The sequence below is a fragment of the Haemaphysalis longicornis genome, unplaced genomic scaffold (genome assembly GCF_048455015.1).
Source record: "Haemaphysalis longicornis isolate Haplotype H1 unplaced genomic scaffold, Haemaphysalis longicornis Haplotype H1 scaffold_91, whole genome shotgun sequence".
Taxonomy (NCBI): domain Eukaryota; kingdom Metazoa; phylum Arthropoda; class Arachnida; order Ixodida; family Ixodidae; genus Haemaphysalis; species Haemaphysalis longicornis.
Genome location: NW_027526462.1, coordinates 680,930 through 706,127, shown reverse-complemented (window position 1 = coordinate 706,127; position 25,198 = coordinate 680,930). Strand labels below are relative to the sequence as shown.

The 25,198-nt window shown below is 46.7% G+C and overlaps 1 protein-coding gene across 1 annotated transcript in view; it reads left to right on the top strand.

Annotated features, from left to right (window-relative positions):
• LOC144154788 (transmembrane protease serine 11D-like) overlaps positions 1 to 25,198 on the top strand; it is a 39,458-nt gene that overhangs the window by 9,974 nt on the left and 4,286 nt on the right. Inside the window, exon 4 of the mRNA XM_077685889.1 lies at positions 2,043 to 2,157. Coding sequence (XP_077542015.1) covers positions 2,043 to 2,157 — 115 coding nt within the window. The remainder of the gene's footprint in view (positions 1 to 2,042; positions 2,158 to 25,198) is intronic.

Sequence of the window (25,198 nt, the reverse complement as noted above, 5' to 3'; positions counted from 1 at the left end):
TTTTTATAGGAATTAAAAACATCGCAAAAAGACGGGACGAGGAAACGACGACACAAGGCTCTTGTCTCGTCTTTTTGCGCTTTTTTGAATTCCAGTATGTACCAAGTAGCCCAAACCACCGTTCTAACGCAATCTTTTTTGTAATCTTGGTGCATCATAGCTGGGACACCCTGTATACATGACAGTAGGTTTTGAGACGGCGTTCGGGTATAGATATTCACCTGTTCTAAAGAAAACATTCATCTCAGTCGTGTCCAAAATAGGAAGTGGAAAGTTCATGCCAGCTTCCTGGTACCCTGGCTCCCGTCAGAATGTTGGTAGGTGCAAACTTTTGTTACTTTTGTTGAATTGTTCCTGTCTGTGCAAGAGCGTTCCTGTCTGGTATAAATGAAGTATTTTGCAGGTGAATACACTTGCTAAACATTTCAATTGTTGATCGGGGGGGGGGGGGGGGGCGTTCAACGCTTCTAAGCTGCAGTTGGGCTATCAGACCCATCGTATTTGAAAGCTGCTAAATAATTTTAAACTGCTCCTAATCTTTAAGGTGCGCCGAGATTTGGAGCCACGTACGTTTTCGTTTTCCGCCTTCATAATGAAAGCAGCCAACGCGGTCGCGATCACGCCCGCGTCCTTAGGGTCAACAGCGAAACGCTAAAATGTTTAAAGGCATATCGAAACGTTTTTTAAACATATGACTCCATTTTCGAGAATTGTAAATGGAGGATTTAAGTAGCCTGGTTGTGCGTCCACCAGGCAAGAGTTAGGTTAACAATCTGAGCAGATATCTGATATCGGGATGGCCAACAGTGGTCCTTCTGTCGGACTCTTTTAAGGGTAAATAACCAAAGCCAACGCTAATATTACACATTGTGGATAAAAATTAGTAGTGGCTTAGCTCTGCTATGCCAGGATATACGTAGCGTCAGCTAAAGTTCAGCAGTGCAGTCCAATCCAGTCCAGTCTAGTCCAATTCAGTCTAACCCAGTCCAGTCCTGTCCAGTAAATGCTCCTCGCAGCGTCAGACTTGGCTACTGCGCAATTCAGGCGCACACCTGGGCACGCGCCGGCGCCAGTGCGTCTGCCGTGGCTATGACGCAACACAATCCACTTTAATCTAATCCAATCCAAATCCAATGTAATCCAATCCAATGCAATCCAATCCAAGCCAAGCCAAGCCAAGCCAATCCAATTCAATGTCCCTCGTGCTTGCGCAGAACAGACCTTCACTGCACACGCGAAACTGCTCAACCTCGGCCAGTGTAGCTTACGCTACAAAACACCTCGTACGCTAAGCCCACCACGTTATGCCATTCCGCGCTGGCGGCAACCTGCAGCTTTCAAGGTGCTTCTAAGCACTTGGTCCCAACTGTGCTAGAAGACGAAGGGTGAGTTGGGAAATTACCCCGGTGTTCTGAGTCCTTTTTCCACTCAAGCCTCCAGTGGAGGGGATCCTGGAAATCGGTTTCTTCATGCATAAGCATTTAGGAATCCTCCGCTCACCGAGTGGGGGAGCAAATGGAAGGGGGGGGGGAGGTGCTAAGAAAACGGCCGTTAGATTATGTTGGACAGGTGGAAAAGGCGGGTTATGGCACAAAAAACCGTCGTTGTACGAAGCTCCACACTTTTAATCGCTGCGGGAATCGCAACCGTGTCAGTTGCAGGAAGTCTAAACTCATGCTTTCCTATCATCATTATCATTGCTTTATTCCAACTCAGCTTTATATTAACTCCCCCACCTCCCTTTCCGTTGGCATGCGACTTTCATGGTGCAAGCGTGAATGTACTGCCGAAGTCTTAAATGGCTTTGGATGCTTCTGTGTACTTTTCGGTTCTTAACATGGCTTCTGCCGTTGGCGGCGGTCGACTCTTCCTCGATGCTCAAGGCTGCACAATTTCCAGAAATAAGTGCTATGCGTAATTCGACTAACACTCATTTAAGAGCCACCCTGGCACTCTATGCATGTCAGATGACTGGTAATTGCTTTGCATGCGTTCGCATCTCGGCGGCCACAGACCACAAACTTGTCTCCTTCGTTATGCAGGTTGAAAGACCCCTCGACTTTACGCGCTATACGAAGCCCGTCTGCGTCCCAACAAGCTCTGTCAACGTCACAGACACCCGTGTCACGGTGCCCGGCTGGGGGAGACTCAACACAAGTAAGTCGGTTTTTGATGGCGCAGAAAGCCTTAACTCATGTTTCTCATCTGGGGTCGCAGTGCGCGGAAATTTGTATCAAGTACTTTCGGCAGGTGGGTATGCTTTCGTTACGTACATCTATCTTACACGCTGCATTTCTATGACAACAAATTGGCCTTCATATTTATTTATTTATTTATTTATTTATTTATTTATTTATTTATTTATTTATTTATTTATTTATTTATTTATTTATTTATTTATTTATTTATTTATTTATTTATTTATTTATTTATTTATTACTACGCTCGGACTTGGTGATATCAGTTGGCGGGCCCAAATATTGAGCAGTCATTAAAAGCAAGCAAAGAATGCACAGATAAACAAAAGTGAAGCAATTTATCAGAATAGTAATTAAGACAGACAAGATGTAAAAAAATGTATTGTTCGGGGAAAAAATACGGGAGTAGAGCCGTTGCTCTGTGTGGGAGAGAAAGTAATTAACAATTGGTTTTTCTCACCTAGTGGCATGCCCTGATAAACAATGTTAATGAGTCCAAAATGACAAACTTTTAGTTATATTTTGGAATTTTATAGATGAATGAACATTTTCTTTTAGTTATTTAAGTTATACGGTCACTGTGTTTAAAAATGCAGGCCCAGACAGTCTCCGAATGGTATAATATATAAGTTTAGGCCTCTTGGTTGTGAACTCCCTGAAGTTTGTTGTTATTAGTTTTGTGAAAGGGACCGAAATTAAAGTTGCATCGGCTAATCATTGCAAAATCTGTGCTTCATGTGCGATCATCGGAGCGTTCGGTGCTGTAAATATTGAATGCAATCATAAAACTAAGACTTACGGTTACAAATATTTATGACATTTGGATATGGTTAGTTGAAACTAATAATTGATGACCTGTAGGTCAAGGTAATTGTAACAGGTTGGTGCATGGAAAGCACTGCTGTTAATAGAATCATTGAACGCTACTACATTTTCCCTCTCTATAACATTTATGAACACTTTTTGCCGAAGTAATACTCATGTGTCATGAATCACAAGAGGGAACAATTTTGCTGAGGCGTCATTTAAACTAGTTTGGTCAGGAGTCCAGTGTAGTTACGTTTAAACAATGCCATAGTCAACGTACAATTCCTTTACAGGAATGTGTTACAGACTATATTTTAAAAAATGAAAAAATATAGCAGGTGTACCTAAACACTGTTACCTGCTTTGGATGCAACAGCCCTGTGGCTCTCCTTAGTAATACCTATCAAAGACTTCTCCGTTGTCACCTCGCGTGAGTGTCTTGCCGGTTGCTTATATAAAGCTACATTCTGCAGATGTGCAGCCTCTCATTACGCAGTTCCGAATAGGTATGATAAACAATGCACACGAAGAAATGCAAGCGAAAAAAGCAGGCGCGAGCACAGTTTAAGAGTTTGTGAAACACTTTAGAGGAGCCATGACGGCTGCCTGCTCGTTCTGCCTTCCTTCCGTGGTTTTGTTTATGGCAAAGGCGTTTCTGACTGGACATTTTTGCTCGGGGATTTTTGTTCTATGCCCACAAAGAGTGACACGCGGCCAATTGAATTTTGCGTACGTGCCGTTGAAGCACAAAGCGATCCATAGCGCGAGATGTTCGTGTGTGTGCGTAGTTTTGCTTGTTTACCGGCCCGCTTGCCTTAAGACAGCTGCTCGTAGGCGAGCTGGAAAATTCCGTAGTTGCTACCCCGTCCTCTGGAGCAGACTTTGAAAGTTGAGCACGTGACAGAGGAACAGAAAGACGCAGTTTTCAATTTTGAATTTCACATTGTCTCGCGGTCATGTGAAGGCCGGACTCCTTTACTCCGCGGACGTCAAAAATTAGCAAGCGTGAGGTACGTTTAGGTTCTTTGGTTAAAGGTGCCGGGCCCCGATTATCCACCACGAGCGTATAGGTCAACGCACTAATTCCAGATCATTAATAGAGATTGATAATGTAGAGGAATTGCTATTCGCCGCACGACTTATTGTGAGAGCTTGAAGCTTAGCTCAAATTTCGTGTCACCTCGGATTTCGTGTTTATCAAGCTTCACAAAGGGCAATAATCTGTGTTTTTTTTTTTGAGCTACGTAAATGCAAAAATATCTGTCTGTCTGTCTGTCTGTCTGTCTGTCTGTTGAGAAAGAAGTAATTATTAAAAACTTTATCATGGCGCACAGACTAGTTTTAACAGCACTTCCCTAACAGCATGAAATCGGCCAATTGGCTTCACAGCAATCCGGACAATCAACTAACTACAAGCCAAATGTCGTCAGCCGCGAACAAGCTTTACAAGATTAAATTCACAGGGAGTTTAAGTTCACAAGATGTTCAAAGAAAGGGCCTAGGAACTATATTTAATCGCATAAACAACGCCTCTGTAACATGCTCAAGGTCTTTCCCTTGACCACTATGTTACGAGCGCGCCAACGTTAAAAACGTTTCTTCGCCCAGCGTTACCAGCTTGGTCTCCGAATGACTCATGAGGATCGATTGTACCGGCCACAGCATTGGGAACACCTCCCGGCGCGATATGGCTTGAAAACACGTAACACCACGACTACACCGGTATGCATTGCCCTGTAAATGCCCGACGAGGAAGGGTTTCCACATAACCGATATTTCGAGATATCCGAGTTTGGGTTAACGAGGGATTACGGTAATTCGCTTGCCGTACATTCTCTCGAAGTTACGCTTGACAATGCAGGCTGCAGATCCTTAATTGTTCTGTTAACGTGCGCATAAACCGGCGGCTGCTGCTTGGCAGGCAGACGTCCAATGTGTTCGCCGCAATGCACCGAGTGGGTAGTCCCCAGAAAGTACTACTGCAGGGCCCTCACCGGGGCTACCAGATCCGAAGTAGAGCCTACCAAGTTGAATGCGCGTGCACTACTACCGGTCGCTGCACATGGTTTGCAGGCAAGGCAGACTGAAACCACCCCTACAGCTAGGGAGTATCAACAGCGCATTGGACACTGTTTCTGCTTTCTCTAAAAAAAACTAGCAAAACGTCGTGATGGGCGGTAGGGTGAAATGGTGCAGCGGTTTTTCCACTCGTGGTACATATAAAGCGACGCCGACACAGACGACTTAAATATTTAGGGAAATACAGCGCCTAAACGAGGACAGGGAAAGAAGTACACAAACATGAACGCTAACAACTAAGACGTTTTTAAAGCGAAACTTTTTACCCCTGCCCCGTATGGGTTCTGTCGCGATCGGTGGTGCGAACAGAAAACTCCCGCGAACGAACAAAAGAAGTTACTGGCACCGCCTGGAATCAAACCTGGAACAAATGGTGAAACGGAACGCGAGCCCGTTTTCTTACGAATTGAGCTACGAGACCACGTGCAGACGGGAGATACTCACCGAGCACATCTGCGGCTTCACCACCCTCGGTGTCGCTGAATGCCAAGCGTCACGCGACCTCTCGCCCAGCTGCTAGCTCCGCCCACGGCATGTGTAGCGGCCGTGTTAGCGCTTTGCGCATGCGCTAGGAGTTATAAAGGACGCTCACACCAACCCATGGCAGCTCCACACTATGCGCATGCCCATGCTATGCTATTCTTAACTAGCTAAGAATAGCTTCTTAAGAACAGCTGTTTAACTAGTTAATAATAACATACCATGGGCACGCTTATACGGTCAGCACTTGATAAGTAGTGCCAGCACTTGATGGTCACTAGCTTTGATTTCCAAGCAAAGACTAAAGGAGGCGGGGTTTCTGGATGGCGCCATTGCAGCCGAATGCGAAGAAATCAGACGTGAGCCAATGACACGGTTGTTTCGTTGCTTGCTTACAGAAGAAATAAAAAGGGTGAAAAAAATTCCGGGTGTTCATTGGCTCGTGCATGGCATCAAGACAGTGATCAGTTCATTCTCAAGGAAGGCTAAGAGGGCAGTTTGAAATGAGGACGTCTCGGTTATGTTGGCTACGTGTCACGGCAACGAATTTTATTCGGCGATACTGCGAAGAGCGGGAATTCGGATAAATATCTGTTCTGGCGAATGTCGGGTTAACTTTATAAGCATGATCACGACGAGAAAAAACAGGGGCGGCGGGGAATGTGAGGGCGTGCAAACGAGTTGGTGCTATGATGTCATAGCACCAACTCGTTTGCGGGCGTCATACCTCCACTCCTTATACTTCCACGTCCTCTTTGTATACTTCCATTCCTTGTATATACAAGGAATGGAACTATGACAAAACTTTCCCCGCATGATGACGGGTGAAGACACACTGTGCTGTCGAAAGTAGGATGAAAAAATGAACCTTGCAGCTTTCTTTTGAAGAGACTCTAAAGAGTTTGTTAGATTAACAATGGGTGCCATATAATCGACGCATGCTCGAATTAATGTCTAATAATGAGACATAAGCGTGAAATCTGGTAATGGAGTTAGCTTGCCGTAAACGATGCTTTAGGAGTCCACGTTTTTTCAGTGCTTTTCTTGTTCATCTGGTGTGAGAGTTCCAAGACGGGTTATCAGACTGTTCCCGCCCACGTAGCAACAAACCCGTGACCGTGGTTGGTCGCTACGTGGAACGTACCGGTGCGTCGATATGATGAAATTTACCATCAGACATTTGAACGCATGAGTACCACTATAGGGACTGTTTCGTCCACGTCCCCGAAAATGAAGATGAGGGTCAACTGCTTGATTAAAATCCAACACCCAAAATGTTGGGCACGGTTCTATGCTTCCGCTGAGACCCGCATTCAAAAAAGATATTGGGACGCTCGAACGAAATCAAAGCCAAGCTCTGCGGAATATTTATAACCGCTATCAAAGACACGATTCACCTGCCACACCCATGCAGAATAACGGAATTCCAACGCTGGACTCCCGAAGAAGCAGCCGATTAAAATTTCTTGTCGATATTTGGTACCGAAAACTTTCCTCTCGGCCTACCAGGCACTACCTCCCCTTTAAATTTACGCCCTTGTTCGCCCCCACAAACACTCATGAATATTCATTTTTCCCGCGAACAATATCTGAGTGGAACAGTACCCCTTCCACTGTGTTTAACTTCGCCAAATCTGCATACATCAATTGATCAGCTTTTTCACATGTAGAATTTCTTGACTGTTATCTTTGTTGATGTATCTGAGATAAAGCTTGTATAGTTAAATTGACGTGATATGCTATGTATTCATCTTCCCACTTCTGCTTGGGCCTAAATCTGGCCTGCAGTATTGCCTAAAAAATAAAAAATAAAATTCATTAAAAATTATCATTGCAAGAAAACATGGTCAACCTGTTGCACAAAAACATGATCAACCTGTTGCACCCGAATATATGCCTTACCTACCTCCGTTTAGCAAAGTCTCAAAAGCCTTCAGCATCCAAAAGAAGAAACCTCAATACGGCTTCAAACAATACTACTTCAAACAAATACTGGCTTTATTCACAAACGATAACTCGGGTAGATTCTGAACCACCTCCTACCCCCAAGAACAGACCCCCCCCCCCTTTTTCGTCGGAAAAAAAAAAGAGCTGAAGCTAATCTCTACAACGATTTTCTGCACTTAGTTTTTACGAAAAGATAACATGCAAAATTTCATTGATTGATTGTAGAGTTTAACCCGCCAACGCAACGCAGGCGATGAGGCGCGCCGTAGTGGAGGGCTCCGGATTAATTTTGCGACTACCGGGGTATCTTTAACGTGCACCGAAATCTCGTACACACGAGCGTTTTTGCTTTTCGCCTCTATCAGAAAAGTGGCCGCCGCGGCCGGTAACGGCAAAACTCCTGACATCCCATTAGCTTAGAGTATTGCAACTTACCCAATGATTATCACTGGTGAGAAAATTCTTAACTTCTTGTTGATCGTGACCATAAAAACACTTGACGGCCAGACGCTATTACAAACAATTTTCCCAGACGATATGCAGAATGGTGTAGCAGGTATCTATGACTGGTTTGCCATAAATTAATTGCTGCATCTCTGCTTCCGGTTGACTGGAAAAAGGCAGAAATAACACGGGTACCTCCAACAGGCAACAGAACAGACCCTTCCAACTGCAGACCGATCTCCCTGACTTGTACATCGTGCAAAATACTCTACACAATTATAAAGCAGCTAACATCATTCCCAGAGGCTAAAGTCACATTATAACCTACCAAACGCTTACTTAAAATTGGACTGTCAACAAATATGCCGCTTACAGAAGTTTTACACGACTTCGACTTTTCCATCAATAACCCCACACAAAAAGGTCTAATACTGCTCGATTTTTCAGAAGTGTTTGACCCGGTATGCAATAGCAAACTAATCGAAATACAAATGGTATAATCGTAACCGGCAATTTACCAGCCTTGATTAAAGACTTCCTATATATGACCGTTCGGAGTTCCTAATCTGTGAGTACATGCTGTCAAAGAGCAAACGTTTCACGTCCGGGGTCCCTCGGGGCACAGTTCTTGGACCATTCCTTTTCCTCATTTTTATTAATGACATCACAGCAGATGTTTCCTTTGACGTGAATATCGATTTTATTATCTTACAGGAAATCAACAATCCTAGAGACCATCTCGCGCTTACTCGTTCTTTAAACCAGCTTGACAACTAGTGCACCATGTGCCGAACTAATAATAATCTGGAGCTAACAGTCATTATCGCAGTGACAAGAAATGAATTTCTCTGACCGCATATTTGCCACGCTACTGGTCAAAGTAAATTGACACAAATCCTAAGTGGTGATTATAACATCTGATCTCAAATGGGACCCTCACGTTGGAAGCATTGCGTCCGGAGCCTAGCGGAACTTGTTTTATATCCGAGGATGTTTGCGGCTTGCACCGAAATGAACTAAACTATCAGCTTACACCGCGTACATAAGGACATTACTGGACTATGCCAACGTCATATGGTTCCCGTATACTGCCACTAATATTAATGAAGACTGGATAGGATTCAGACGGAAGCTTTCATATTTACAGTTAAACCTGGATGTAATGAACCTCCATGTAAGGAACTCCTCCATTTAACGAAGTTTTTTAATTCCCTATTGCCACCTTCATTGAAGCCCATGTGTTTACGACCTATGTGTAACGAAGGCGCTGCGGCAATAACATTGATGTAACGAACTCGCTAAGGTGATCAGTCATTGTGTCTTGCACATTTACTAAAAAATCGGCCGCAGATATGCACTATTTTACCGAATACTAACACGAAAGCAGCAGTTATGGAAATGTCTAGGATCACTAAAAACAAAAAACAAAAACAAAAACTAAAAACAAAAACAACGCTGACATAGCCCGCCCGCTCACGGATCTTCTAAAGACCGATACTTCGTTCTCGTGGGGCTCCGCGCAAGCCACGGCTTTTTCCACTCTCATTGACCGTCTGACCCGTTGTCCGATTTTGGCCCATTTCGATGCTACGGCTCCGACAGAAGTTCGTACTGATGCGAGTGGGCATGGCATAGGAGCTGTATTGGTCCAGCAACAGACCGGTCGCACCAGAGTGATAGCGTATGCCAGTCGCCTTTTGAGCCCGGCCGAACGCAACTATTCTATCACTGAGCGTGAATGCCTCGCACTTGTATGGGCTGTAAGCAAGTTCCGTCCGTACTTGTATGGCAAATCATTCGCCGTAGTTACGGATCACCATGCGTTATGCTGGCTTTCCACTCTAAAGGACCCCACCGGACGACTTGGTCGTTGGGCATTACGGCTACAGGAATACGAGTACTCGGTCGTCTACAAGTCTGGTCGCATGCACAGGGACGCGGACTGCCTGTCTCGTCACCCTGTTGACCCCCCTGACCCTCGAGACAATGACGACGACCCCGGCGTATTCGCTCAGTCGGACTTGCTCAACATTGCTGACCATCAGCGCCGTGATCCGACTCTTAGCAAGATCATCGAACGTCTCAGCTCCGAGCCGGCCGACCCTTCTACACGTGCATTTATGCTTCGTGATGGCGTCTTGTTCCGCCGAAACTTTCGCGAAGACGGGCCTGACGAGCTGCTTGCTCTGCCTCAGCATCTCCGCTCTGACGTCCTCCGCGAGCTTCACGACGCGCCTACAGCTGGTCACCTTGGCGTGGCTCGGACTTACGACCGCGTGCGTCGGCGCTTTTACTGGCCGGGCCTTTACCGGTCCGTGAGGCGATACGACACGGCTTGTGACCTCTGCCAACGCCGAAAAACGCCTCGTTAGCTTCCAGCCGGCACCCTTCAACCAATCGATGTCCCCGCAGAACCATGTTTCCGTGTAGGATTGGACCTGCTTGGCCCTTTCCCCTTGTCCCGGTCGGGAAACAAGTGGATTGCTGTCACCACCGATTATGCAACGCGTTACGCTATCACACGTGCCCTCCCCACCAGCTGTGCCACAGACGTAGCCGACTTCCTCCTGCATGATGTAATCTTGCACCACGTCGCTCCTCGTCAACTGCTTACGGACCGTGGGCGCTACTTCTTGTCTCAAGTTATTGATGACCTCCTTCGTTCCTGCCGTACCAAGCACAACCTTACCACCGCCTATCACCCCCAGACAAACGGACTTACTGAACGCTTCAACAAGACGCTCACGGATATGCTGGCCATGTACGTGTCCGCCGACCACCGTGACTGGGACGTACCACTACCCTACGTTACTTTTGCTTATGATTCTTCTCGCCTCGACACTGCTGGCTACTCTCCTTTCTTTCTTCTTTTTGTGCGCGACCCTGCCTTGCCATTGGACACCGTATTGCCTAACTCGGGGACGATGAGAAGCGAATATGCACTAGACGCGATAGCGCACGCTGACTTGGCCCGACAGGTTGCCCGCGCCAGGATATCGACAGCACAAGCAGCCCAGAAAGGGCGCTATGACCAGCACCATCGCGATGTGTACTTCGCCCCTGGCACTTTAGTCCTCCTGTGGACCCCATCGTGCCACGTCGGCCTCTCTGAAAAACTGCTCTGTTGTTTCACGGGCCCTTACCGCATCCTACGAATGGTAACTACCGTGATCTACGAAATTGGACCCCTCACGCCTTCGCCGTCATCCCATTCAACGTCGCAACTTGTGCACGTCTCCCGTCTGAGGCTGTACCATTCCCGCGATCCAAGCTGCCTCTAACCTTGTTCCGTCGTTTGCACCGGGTCAGTGCTCTCGCCGCCGGGGGTTATGTCACGGGCTCTTGCACATTGGCAATCCAGGTGTTGAGTTATGGCCAACCTCTCCTCCAGGGATATGCGCCACCGCCAATCTGGTACACAGCCTTGAGAGAGAGAGACGACGACGACGCCGAGAGCCTTGCGGACGTGCGCGCTGTACCTGGAACACTGGTGCTGCTTTAGCTACCAGCTCGTATTTGCCTGTCAATACATTTTATTACGAGCAGTGCCTTCATTGCCACGTCACATCTTGTGGTGTGACGTCGTGATGATGATGATGACGATGATGAACAGAAAGGCAAGCATCATCCCATGGCTAATGTAGCCCTCAGTTTAGGTTTTGCCTCTGTAGCGTGACACCAAGTGACAAGAGTAATGGCACTTTACTTAACTACAACGCAAGGTACCGTGTGTTTCCACGTGTGAGCGTGGTGTCGGTTGGAGACATAAGTTTTGAGGGGCTAAAACTGCCGATCGGCATGTAGTCCCGTGTCTTCACTGGCATGTGGGGTGTCGGCTCGTCGGTGATGAGTTCTGCTGCCACAAAATGAAACGTTTTCCGTTTTCAAGACGAGCTCGCAATTTAAAATGCCGTCTCCATCCGGTACAGTATCCCATCTAGCTCCTTGCAACAATTTTGAGTGTGGAAAAGAGCATCAAGTTCACAAAAAAGGCGCCCTTTCAGCAGAAGTTAGTTTCTTAAAACGCGTTTGGAACCAAAAAGTGTCAAAAGGCAAAAGTGCGAATTACTTTACGTTTGTGAATACGGGGGTAAGCGACCCTGCTTAATTGCAGCGCCGCGTAGTGCCTGAGTACTTGCAAAAGCCTTAGGCGGAAATCACGCAGTTTTCCACTGTGAAATAAATATTTGAACGGTGATTTCACCTTCAGTGATGTCTAAAATTTTGGTTTTGTTTCCGCTTCATTTACGCGAGCTTTATTTCGTAACCTGCATGTAACGAAAACCTGAATGTAACAAAAAATTGCGAACTTTTGTAAACTTCGTTTTATCCCGGTTTAACTGTATCCGCAATAAGCATATGCGTGCCTACTCATCAACTATGTCATGTGACTGTGGGCTTCCTACACTAGACCTTAGAGCCCAACAAGGGCGTCTAAGGTACCTCCTTGAACTCCTGCGACATCATAAAACAGACGCCTTCCTGAAACCAGGGAAACAAGGCAATTCAGCCGCGCACTTTAGCAGAATCTTTCTGTCATAAAGATGATTTTAAGTACTTATTTTTTGTCTTCACAATTCGGAATAGGAACTACCTCAGCCCGCCCACCACTAACACATGTAACTACCTGAAATTTTGTCGACAATCGCGAATAGTAGCCCTATAAGAGGATAAAAACATATACTTGGAAAGTTTTTCAAGCCCGCGTTGGAGGTTACACTGCAGGGTGCATAGTACCCTATCTGGCCATTTGCCTGTATTGCGTGCCGCCAAATTTGCTTGTGCAACTGTTCTTGACTATGTATGACGGCGTTCCGTAACAGTATATTTTGTTGCAACCTATTGATTTTGTATCACATGCTGTGAGGGCGTCATCAGTCTTTACTTTGATTAAGTTGTAACGCTACATCCACACATGTGCACGTCCTAGTTCTGTCCCGTCATATATTTGTTGAAATATAAGTCGTGAACTTTCGTTTTCTTGCTCAAACTGAACGGTGTAAACAAAACCAGCATGTCTCTTCCTTACGAACTTAATAATGTTTAGTCGCTGTTGTTATGTTCTCTACCTAATTATTCTTACTATCTTTGTTCACATCTATTCATGTATACCCACCTGATTTGATCTAAAAAAGAGACTGACATTATTTTTAAATAAATAAATAAATACATAAATAAATAAATAAATAAATAAATAAATAAAATCAATAAATACTTGAGCGAACCATGGTCTTCCTCTCAATTTGAAAACTTACTATCGTAGGAAGGCACTTCAATTCCGACGCCCAGTTCCTGCTATAGTCGACGTCGTTTGTGCCCGCCCACGAAGGAGGCAGGGTCCGCTTTGACGCGTCTGGAGGTCCAGTGGAGAGGAGAGAGAAGCAGCATGTCCTGCACCTAGTTCATGGGTTGATGAGGCGAAGGTCGTGTAGAACAAAGATGGGCCCAGTGATGCCGTAGTCAACAGCTGACGGGGAGAGGTCACTGGGAACCTGATTGAGAGCCCTTGATGTGACGGCTGTGCCAGGCTTGGCGGATGCTCTCCTCACCGCCGTGCAGGGTCGCCATTTCTAGGCCGGCGATGGCGGGCAGTATGACCGGGGGTTACATTTTTGCGACCTGGCGATACTTTGAAGGTAGCCTTTTCGACGTTAGAGTCGGGGCTCATATCGTGTTGTAGTTGATATTGCTAAACAGAGGGGTAGCGCCGGAAGGCAACATTTCACAAAGAAATCAGCAAGGTCACTGGAGGGCACCATATCTCCTCAATGATGTCCGATTCGTCTTCAGGCCCAAATTCCGACTCCTTAGTCTTGTCCATTCTCGCGTGGCTAGACTGTTGATCCAGAGACTCGCCGCTTGGACGTGGTGGCAGGGTTGCAGGGGAATGTCAGCGACAGGTTTGGAAATCGCCACATGCTGCCGCATAAGACCTAGCTGCAGACTACCTGTGATTTGGCAGCCGCCACCGCATCTGTGTGTCGGATGGCGCAGTCCGCGACGTCCTGAAAATATGTCCTGAAAAGCAACGGCCAGATCATGGTGTCTTGTGGTCGCTGCCATTATGGTCGACCTGATCGCAGTGCGAACAAACCCGCCGCCCGAGTTTGCACTCGAACTGGGCCCAGACCTTTCTGGTGAACGAGGAATTCAGGACAGGCTTTGTCATTTCTACGTACATCAGGCACTTCCAGTTCGCACATGATGTTGCCCATTACAGGAGGAGTGTTGAATGCTAAAGACATTCCCGCATGACGACAAGGTGGCCGTGCACTCCAAATCACCAAAGACAGGGCTTATTGACAACTAATCTACTCATAATGAATGTCAAAGCGATGAGACGCACAAGTGGGACGCTTTAAATGGCGTGCTTCTTTTATGGTGACCGTGTGCCGATAGCTCACCTACTGGAACGTTCCCTTTTTTGTGGATGGATTTCGGAATTATCCCTGGAGTGACGCATGACACTTGACTGGAGCTGAGTTTTTGTCTATGCAGAGGAAGGATTTAAGGAAGCCTACCCATAAACAGTTTCACCGTAATAGATGAGCACATTATGGGGATCGTGCCAGCCAACGTCGACAAACGACTGCTTTCAAGAACTTCAGAGAAAGTATGGTTACATCGAGTGGGCTTCAGACTCAGCCTCGGTTTAAGGCAGGCCCACCGGTGTTAACTACAGCCAAGTCACTGCGACAAACAGCGTAGCGAGGTCGCCTATGACTTACTGTAATATGCAGTGTTCCAAAAAGAATAGTGCCACTAAAGTCACTATGTGACACGTGTGGGGCCAGGCCGGTCCGTACGATGTCCTGGACCGAGGTCGGCAGTCTCACTCATGAGCCCACTCACTCAGACTCAATTGGACTAAACTCGCGCGTGAGTTTGAGTTTGAGTGAGCGCAGACGTGCTGCTTAGCAAGAAGTCTGAGTTTGAGTGAGAGTAATTCGAAAATAAATTTATGAGTGAGTTTGAGTGAGCCACGATAACTTTGCCGAGGTATGGTCCTGGAGACTACCTCTATAGATAGCAGAAAGAGGAGGTATACAGGCGGCGATTAGGGTAAATAGCAGGGTAGAATGTTTTAGCAAACTTGTGACAGAGTCTTGTATTTTGTGTGACAGCGTGGTCAAGTCATTTTGTGCAGCGAGAACAAGTCTTGAAAGTGTCATACCTTTTAAAGACTGCCGAGCAATGGAACCAGAGAGGGGAATGCGCGTGTGCCGGAAGTCTGATAGGGTAAGGATTGGAAAGCGGTGTGATTACATGAAGTGCCGTACATCTTTAAGGCAACTCTAAAGATCCCTGGCGTCTGATTAAGAAACACATGCACTATTGCCAATTTGACGAATTTCCGGCCCAGATTTAGTGCTCACAGCCTCTACCGCAAATGAATAACGAGAGGGGAGATAAGGTCAATCGTCGTGACAACGACCTTGCCCACCGCAGTTAACAATAGGGCGAGGAAAACTCGAAGGTTCTTTAGTATTCAACTGATAAGTGAAAAACGGTTTTGAAATTTTGGTGAACGCTGCATTCACGGTAGTTACTGCCTGCCTGCCCACGTTGTGACTTTGCAGGGGCTGACAAAAATCATGGCAGATCTGGACGTGCAAGCAACGACACCGGCGTTACTCCGATTGCCATCCAGGGAGGGGGCGTGGCCGTCGTTGGGAAAGACGCCAAAAACTCCACTGCTTCACTGACAAGTAGGGGCGGCAAGCCTTCGTCAACGGGGACATCAAAATAGTTAAAAGCTGAGGCCTTCCAGATGCCGACCATCTTGTCCTCAGGAGGTGCCTGCGTACAAGCAGCATAGATCCCATGCTTTTATATATCTATACACTTAACACCTTCGCCGCAGCCTTGGACATGAGGCTAGCAGTGTGTTTGGTAATAGATAAGCAGAAAATTTAAAAAGTGGTAGAAAACCCATTGATAGACTAGCGACTGCTGATGCTGACGGCAACCCTAGCTGAGTTACCCTTTCTGCGCATGGTGTTGGTGGGTTCTTTCTGCGCCTCTTTCCGTTTGTCTGACTTTGGAATTACTTCCACCCTATTCGCCAAACCACCCACGCTAGGCACATTCTGCGGCTCAAAGTTTTACGGCATACAAGGTATTCTATATTTCGTCCATATCAGTCAACTTTTACCCTTCCGACGGTTCGGTGCATCCTCTGACTTCGCCGGTATTCTGAGGGGCACCACTAGAGAGTTAGTTACAACACTTCACACTCTAATGCAGCGCTCTCGCTCTGAGGCTTACTCTGAGAACAACAGTCCAACTGCGAAGCAGCCAATTTCCTCGCATTTGGGTAAACTAATTTGGGTAAGGTAGAGTCTGCTGAACTAACTCACACGTGTATGTCTGCTAAACACATAGTGGTCTCGACCGAAAACCGTAAATGACCAAGTGAGCTTCTAATTGAATTAGTGAATTATTTATGCACAGATTCGGGGAGTGAAACGTCTGTGACATGTACGCCAGTGTAGAAGGTAAACGCAGTTTTTCCACTTTAGGACCCCTGTCTGTATAACTTTGTTCCTTCAACTCCGTTTGCTGGAAAACAAAAAAAAACGAATTTCTCATGTTGTGTTTATGCTGGTTACGGCTTATGAATAGCACCGCATGCAATGGTAAATCAATGATCTCTGACCTTGTAAACACTAAACAAAACGTAGCTGTTCATCACACCGGGGAACCTGCCATAGATATGCTCTCCGTGCCCCAGCAAACCGAGCGATATCAAGCGAAACACAGATTTCGCCTTAGGGCTATTTTATAGGGCGGGTAACTAAAAGTGAAATACACAAATCTTTTGAGGGGAAACCAAGTAGATGAATACACGAGAAAAAGAAGAATGAACGACGCTGAACTCAAGACTAATTCTATTGAAAACGCAACAAATACACGAGTACTAAGACCAAACTCATGCACTCGGATATCATGACGCCATAGTTAGATTACTAGCGCATCCGAAACTGCGCCTTGCGTGCAAAACTAGGAGTTCGAAATGAAACCGCTTCAACTCCTTCTAGTTTTGGTAATATAGTAGCATGCTTCTGTCTTAAGTTCACGCTGTTTTCTATGATGCAAAGGTGTTTTTGAGCCCGCTGCAGAACGGGTAGCCAAAAAGGCGATGTTGTCCATTCCTGGCAGTCGATAAGGCGTTCTATCTCGTGCACGTCACTGCTGAAATAAACAAAGGGGGAAGCACCGTGTCCACGGCAACCCGCCCTGTCGAGTATGCGTGAAAAGAGTGCATCGATTTGGCAAAGTGGTTGCGCTGCCGAAGTGCTTGTCGCGACACGCCAGAAAATCATTTAGGTCCGGTGACAAGGCCGCACTGTGACGGCAGCGTTCTTTCCGATGAGACTGAATCTGCGTCGCTTGTCACCCCACTGTCACAGTGATGTGTGAAGAGGTGTCTGGTGATTCCCAAGTGTGTTGAATATTATTCGTTGTGCATTCGAGATCGGTCTGCACCTTTGAATTCTGTGCTCAGTGCTTCATTGCAGAAGAGTTCCTTCCACCATTGGTAACCTCTTCATTGCCTGGATTCAACAGCAACATGGATTCAAAGACAAACCTGCAGCGAACCAAGTAATTTGCAAGCACACGGAAGCGAGCCCAAAAGACAACTTAGAAACCTAATAGGCATGACTACTGCTTTCAACAGCGTCTCAGCTATCTCCGTGCGGAACTTGTGCTGCCGAGTAGTCTGTGATGTTCGTCGTCTGGCACTGAAATGCAGTCTTTTGTGGGCGCGCGAGTTATTGAGTGCGGGAGGCATTGGACATTAGAAATCCTGATACCGCAGTGTGTCGTAAATCTACATACCAATGGTAGAAAGCGTTGAGCGTTGGCCATTAGAGAATTTTCGCCGTTATAGAAAGGCTTTTAGGCGTTACGTGTTTTATTGATTTGTGGTTGCAGTTAGCTTGTTCAGTGACCTATCTTTAAATTGATTGCAGAGCACGTGGAGGCAGTAGTCAACAGTAATGGTTTTAAAAAACCTTATGTATAGGCACCTTTTGCGTGCGAACCAGACTATATCAAGACATTGTGCTCTTCCCTGTATAGGTTTCATCTCTGTGAGACGGGAAAAAATATTTGGCAGCAGTAGCAATAGCGTGTCGTCTTCCATATGGTACTAGCCCGTCTGCTTCGTTTGCTTTGAAGGGAACTTTCTGTTCAAGAGGAAGGCCTGCGTATTAGAGTATTGTTAAGAAACTTTGTGACGTTGCGACTCACAAAGAAAGCTCGACACCCAGTGTTACTTCACTGCGACACAGCAGATTTGCGGTTAGGATTGAACTTGGAGGAGTGCTCGGCGATACAATAACCGACGCTTGTGCGTAGGAGGGTATTCGAGCTTTCAAGTTCGGAAGCCATCCTGGAACAAGCTAGTTATTTTGAACGACTCACAGTTGCGACGGACACTGACCAAACGATCGCTGGTTGGCAGGCCAGCTTTCCACTACATTTTTCTCTCAATTCGGGAATCAATATTGCTGTGAAATACGAACAGAACTGTTGAGAACGACATGGGAAAAAGCATGTCGTGTCTGCCGAGTTGCCGTCAACGAGCCAAGGTACACTCCAGCGCATCCTGGTGTTCCCTTCCGAGGCGCCACGGGCCCCGACAATTGCCTGGAAGAAACCGGTTTTCCTTTTTCACGGTCTCCAGAATTCCACTACTCGTGGACCTGCGAGGACCCATTCGCCTGGTGTCGAGAGTCTCAACTGGTCATGGCAAGAGCAGCCGGAACGAGGGTGCAATTCCGACTGAAGATGCCTCCGACAATCCCCCAAAGTCTCCCAGTGAGGGAGGGCAGTGTAACGAGGAAAAAAATGATTCGCAAGGCACTGAGGCTCCCATTCCAAATGTCGTTCCGTACGTTAATGGTTCAATCTAAATATGCCACAAGTTTGTTCTTACAATGGAAGAAACCAGCAGGGTCATGAAAGGAAACTTTGTACGTCGTCTTGCAAAGCAAAAGCCTGAAAATGCGGACTACTGCTGACAACCTGCGGGATGGACCTTTGTCATGACAAACTTACCCGTGAACTGGTCGAGTCGGGAAACGGGGACACTGCAAGTCGGGCGGATCGCAATCGTGCATTGGTGATTTCGGCATGGACAAGTGAAACTGCGGATTTTCAAGTGGATAATTTTGTTGATCATGCAGATTTGACAACTTTCGCTACCACTGAATGTTCGTGTTTTCTGAATTCATTTTGTGATGTACTGGTATTTTAAAAGCCCCGGTTATTCGTAAAGGGATACTGCGTAGGCCAGCGAAGGCCGCTTTTTTGCCGTCACAGTGTGTTACCCTTAGGCGTGCTCATCAGGAGTGAAGCTTTAGAAAATTGTAGCCAATCCTTACCAAATGGAATAAATATTTTTACTGGGCATGAAGCATTCCTTCAGGCTGCCTTCGCCTCAATGAACTACCCACACAATTGGGAAATATATTAGCTACACGTGCGGACATGTTCGTCAGTAAAATCATTTTTGATGTTCTTTCGAGTTTTAAATGCAGAGCATTTCAGTAACTCACGATGTCACCCGCGTTGACGTCCGTAGTCCGCACCGTCGTTGTCCCTACTATATATAAAAAAATACTATCCTGCGCCCGGTTTCGATCCCTCGACCCTGCGGGCGGTGCTCTACCCACTGCGCCACAAGCCGACACAGAATGGGACGCTACGAACGCGCCTTATATCGTTGACTCATTCAAATTACTGCTGATGAGCGCTCTCTCGTCAGCAGTTGCCACAAGTGCAACAACATTAACGTAACGCAAACTACTTAACGTCGTGCGCCCCCGGAAATGCTCTGCATTTGATCGTGCCCCTCGCGAGGGGGATTTTCACTGCGTCTTCTCTCGGTCGCGGGACCCGTGGCGCCATCTGGCGGAGCCGCGGCACAACTCATAGCACTTTGAAAAGATGCGGCGCCAGCCAGCTGTGTGTGTGCGTGCCGCACTTGTACATTTTTTTTTTCCTTTTTCGATGCTTGCATGCACCTGTCGCCAGGGTATTATTCAAGCGGTTGTAGCATTTTAATCTAGAGAGATCAATTTACCGTCTCTGTCGATTTGATTGATATGGGGTTTAACGCGCCGATGCAAATCAAGTGATGAGGGACGCCGTAGTGGAGGGCTCCCTAATAATTTTGGCCACCTGGGGATCTTTAACGTGCGCCCAAATCTCGTACACATGGGCATTTTCGCCTCCATCAAAAAAGCGGCCGCCGCGGCCGGGAAACGAACCCGCGACCTCGTTCTCAGCAGCGCAACACCATAGCCACTGAGCCACCGCGGCGTGTTTTACCTTCTATGTCACTCTTTACATGTTTACGAGATATATCTGAGGAGTGCAACAGTTGTTATTAAATGAAGTAATGCAATTTGCCACTGACAATCTGGACGAGCCTCGCGAAGGGAAGCGTTTTGTGTTTGATATTTAAGTTCACGGATCGGTGGAATTGCAGTAACCCCCTAGGCACCGCCTCCCCTAATTTATAGATTGTTGAGGCACAAAATCAGAAAGATTGGTTCTTTTGAAACTTTCTCGGCCCACGGGTGTTTCCGTGTGTAACTTTGGTAAGCACAGAAATACACCAGCGGAAGATACGTTGACGCAGGTTTAAACGGTGTCACTTTCTCGGATTCTAGGCCAACATCAACGGCTTACCTTTGGAAACGAAAATTTTTCTTCGTTTCCTACGAGACTGTGGACTAGGGAAAATTATATGATTGTTCACTATACGCATGAGTAGGTCAATAACCGTTGGCGTTGTCATGTACATATTTTCTTTTTGTTGCTTTGGCAGGCTCTGATTTCCTGGGCACCGTTTTCTTTTAGGAGTTTTCACGTGTAATTTTGTTTCCAACACTTTAATGCGTCTGGTTTTTGATATTTTTAAAGCAAAGCTTCCTACCACGAACAGCCAACGGTTCCGTCGGGGCGTGCGCGACAAAACTCCCAACGCGGCTCGGCAGGGGACCGAACTTTTCACTCACGGAGCACAGTGTAGATGGCGGGGTGAATCCCCGCGCGAGATCTCCCCGGCGGATGCGTCGGCGGGACCCTTCCGTCGGCTTTGTCGTCTGCTTTAGTGACGATTGTTTTGAAATTGTTTTGGCGCAGTTTCGCGTCCATTACGCGCTTCCTTCGCACGGATTGATTAACTTCTTCGACATCTCCTCCTGCGTAAACCGGACCCGACGGAATTAAGTGGTCGTACGGAATGATACGCTAAGGATTGGTTTGCAGTGCGGGAAAATGTAAAGATCACGTACAGACATATGGCCGCTAGAGAAACGCTGCCTTGTGCTCCTGCTTGCCACGAATGGGACTCCGTTTTCTAAATTGGTGAATACCAATTCGGTACAGTTTTAACAGGTTTTACAATAGGCGAAAGGAGCAACTGGTCCTGATAAATAGCGATTCTAAAAGTTCCCTAAGCTTTCTCGCAACTCTCAAACTTACTACACTTACTAGTTTAAATCAGCGTAAATGGGATATAACTAAGCGCACATGCCGAATTGTCTGCGCTTCTGTCGCGTGGTTGTGTAGCACCGAGATAGCACATCAGGATGGCTAGGTTCCGCTGACTCACCCTTCGAAAGAGGATCCTCTCCGTTTTCTTTCTGCCGACGCTGCTGCGTTCGGGAATGAACTCCCATGAATCCCAGGTAACGGCTGGAAGAATCTCTGGTCTCACGTTTTGTAGAGCTACGTGTTACGTCCATGGCAAATTGTTTAGGGTTTCGTTTCCAGCTTTGCTTTCCAATCACCTTCACAGCGTGGGTTGGAGCAATTTTTTTTCTGTCTCTCTTACTGTTGCCTCCAAATTTACCCCGAATTACTGTAGTCATCCCAATATGGCGTAGAATTCCCTGCCGCTAGCAGGGCTTACTACCGAAGCGCAAATTGAAAGGTTCTTTCCTACCACTCCTTGAAAATTTGGAAACAGCTTTAGCACGATGGCATCTACGAACCCGGCAGAGTGTCCGCATCTGCTTTTGACAAAGAAACGATAAAAGACGGAAAACAGCACTTGGATGCGTAGTGAAGTTCGGTGTCGTTTATGCAAAATGAACTGGCATGAACACCGCATTCGAATGGAACGCTAAGTACGTTTTCACGTAAAGTTTCATTCTAGCCACTTCAAAAGTGTGCTTGCAGGGGTTATACGTAACTTCACTTTAAAATCTGAGTAAAAAACGCCGCCGGGATGAGACGCGAATATACAAAAGGAAAAAATACGCCTTTAATGTCACTCGACATCCACTATCTCAATCCTAATCAAGTGCTATTTTTTCTTGGGGGAGCGACAGAATAATTTAACTCTTCCCTAGAAGTGAAGGTTGGTGGAACGGAAAGCGGTGTAAGAAGTGTAACTTTGCTTCACTCCATCCTTGCTTCCCGAGACTCCAGTAAGCTTGTTGGCTGTTGTGGAAGGGCACGATACTGTCAGAGCATACGGAAACTGAGTAGCGTGCAGAATAATTGAAAGGTCACTACTAATTGCCCACAGTCGATAAAGAAATTATAGCCCTTCCATTCCGTGAAGATGGATGACCTGCGAAGCTCGATGCAGTCGACGCAGTGCACGAAACAAACCACATCTGTTCGTAAGTTTTTGTTTAGCATACTTCCTAGCCAATTAGCTGAATGAAACTTGGAAGGACTCGAGCTTTATTCTAGTGAACAAACTAGGGGCAGTCTGTTTCCCTCCGGCGTCGCTGGCATCTTACCGTCTGTGTAACAGGCAACCCAAAGCAGTCGACCAGTGAAGACACCATACAGGTCGCATTCGGCCGTTTGACGTTCACGTGTAAACCTACCGCCAACACAAGGGACACGTCATCAGTGAGGGCATGAAACCGATCGTTTCGCCTGCCATCCACCCCCCACCCCTTCCTCCCTCCCTCCACACCCCGCAGGTCCACGCACAAACCGGCAACAGCATATGTGCGCTTGCTTAAACTCGAAAGGCGCCGGCAAAAAGAGGGGTCGGCGGTGGCGAAGAGAAACGCCCCAGTGGCGCTAAGTAAACCGCCTACACAGGAATGAAAACTGGGGCAGTTAGACATGTATACTGCTTCCCAGTAATAATCTGTACTTTAATTACGGGAGCTGGCAATGAAGCGCCATTGCAAACAAAATCTGCTGCGCATTTAGCAAGCTCCTGCGCGAATCTGTCTTCGCCAAATCAGCGCACGAACAGTTTGAACCTTCTGTACAAGAAGAATAGCTTGGCGATCCCATTCAGGGCTTTCGGTGTCGACGTTCTCAAGTCTATATTATCTCATTCTTTGCGATGGAGGAGGCGTATTGTCTCTGTTCACACTGTGGGGACAGGACCAGCAACTTCAATTGAGGGAGCAATAAACGGGTAATGTCGCCAAATTTTCACGTAAATCCACATAGGTCTGTCAATAGACAGAGGGACAGAACGATAGAGTTGGGAGAGCACATGGAGAGGGCTACCTTCAGAAGAGAAGAGGGCTGTCCTCGTAACGCTGGCGACGTTGCTAGGGGGACGTCAAACCGATGCGCGGCTCGCTACCTGCATTTGCGCAGAGCAACAAAACTGCACTCTTAGGCAAAAAGGACTAAAATAGGGACTAAAATGCAGCTGTTAGTCTTCGCGGGCAACAGTTCATCTTCAAGGGGGGTATCTGTAGCAGAGTGTGTGCCGTGTGCACATATGCGGACTAACTGTTCGTCGGCGCCGATCTATAAGGACCAAAGGGAAGACGAAATACATGCATTAAGTCTCTTTCCTGTGTCGTTAATCGCCTGTAATGGCGTCGTCGTTGCCATTTCGCGCATATGTCTGTGGCCAGTTTCAGATTTCCAAAACACAAGTCACTGCAGTCAGTGGGTCCTTTACATGGTGCCAAGGGAGACAATATTGTTGTTAAGTATGGGAAAACCGCCTAGCCTCAACCTAGCGGCGGGTAATGAGCGGCGAAGCGCAATCGACAGACGCTTCTCGGTGAGGTTATGTTGATACGCTATGTTGCATGCGATTCGGGCAAGGTAAAAACGGCTAATGAAAGATTTCAAGAGCGTCAACAATAACACAAATATTAGTGACAATAGTAAACGTTGATCCCCAAGTGTAATGAATACGTACATATTTAACAGGCGAGAAAAAACGCATTAGTTGCTGAAGACAACTGCAAAGTAAAAATGCTCGCTACAGGTAAGCGTCTTGAAGTCATCTTTTACACTCGGTACATAATTGTATTGTGCAGCAAAGCTATGACAATGATGCAGCTGCTGTAAAACCCAGTTGCATTTCCCAATTCCGATCTCTAGTGGCGCCAACTTGAAGAATTCAGGCTTAGCAACCCCTAATTTGATTTCGCCGATGCAGGGAAATGTGTTCTGTTTCCCGTATTTTGAAACTCACACAGATGACTGCTTTCACACACGATACCTAAAGCATTTAACACATGTATCGAACACTGAGAATACACTTCGTTGGCGCTAATTTGTGGGCGAACAAATGAGCCGTCCGATCACCCAGCCATCTATCTCAACTAGGCGACGAGTTGATTGCTAATTACGAGAACAAACTATGATTGTGAGGCTGTACTTAGAATCGAACTGAGCAATTGTCCCTGAAGTTAGCAAAGCGCTAAGCGCCAATTGCGGTGACGGTCGCCTGCACGGATAGAAATTCCGGCACCATCTACTCGAGCATGCGTCGGGTTCCTTGTGTATAATTGCGAGCGTCGGTGGTTCAATCGCTGCTGGTGCCATCTTTTTTTTTTTCGCGACTCTTAGCAATTCGTCCTTGAGGAGTATCGGAACGGACCAACCGGGAGGCGGACTAACCGTTCGTCCCATCACATGCAGTCCCGAAAGGGAGTAATAATTGTGGCAAAGGCCGTTGGTCCCCCAAAGGACGAACGTTTAGTCCTTTTTGCCTAAGAGTGTGGATGCCTGCGAATGTCTTGAGCGACAGGACGAGCATCAACTTCATGGGGGTCGGCGACCAGATTCTCATGCATTCCTAAATCTCTACTAAAGGATTCCCTTGTTTATAGTGTGCTGCTACTACTTTAAAGGAGCCATGACGACAAAACAGAAGTTTGTGTTATTCGAAAGATTTCCTGAAATATAGTGCCCGCAACGCTTGTCCAAATGAAAACGATGCTTTATTCATTAAGAAATTCACTAATTTAAGTTAAAATTTTGATTTTCCCGCT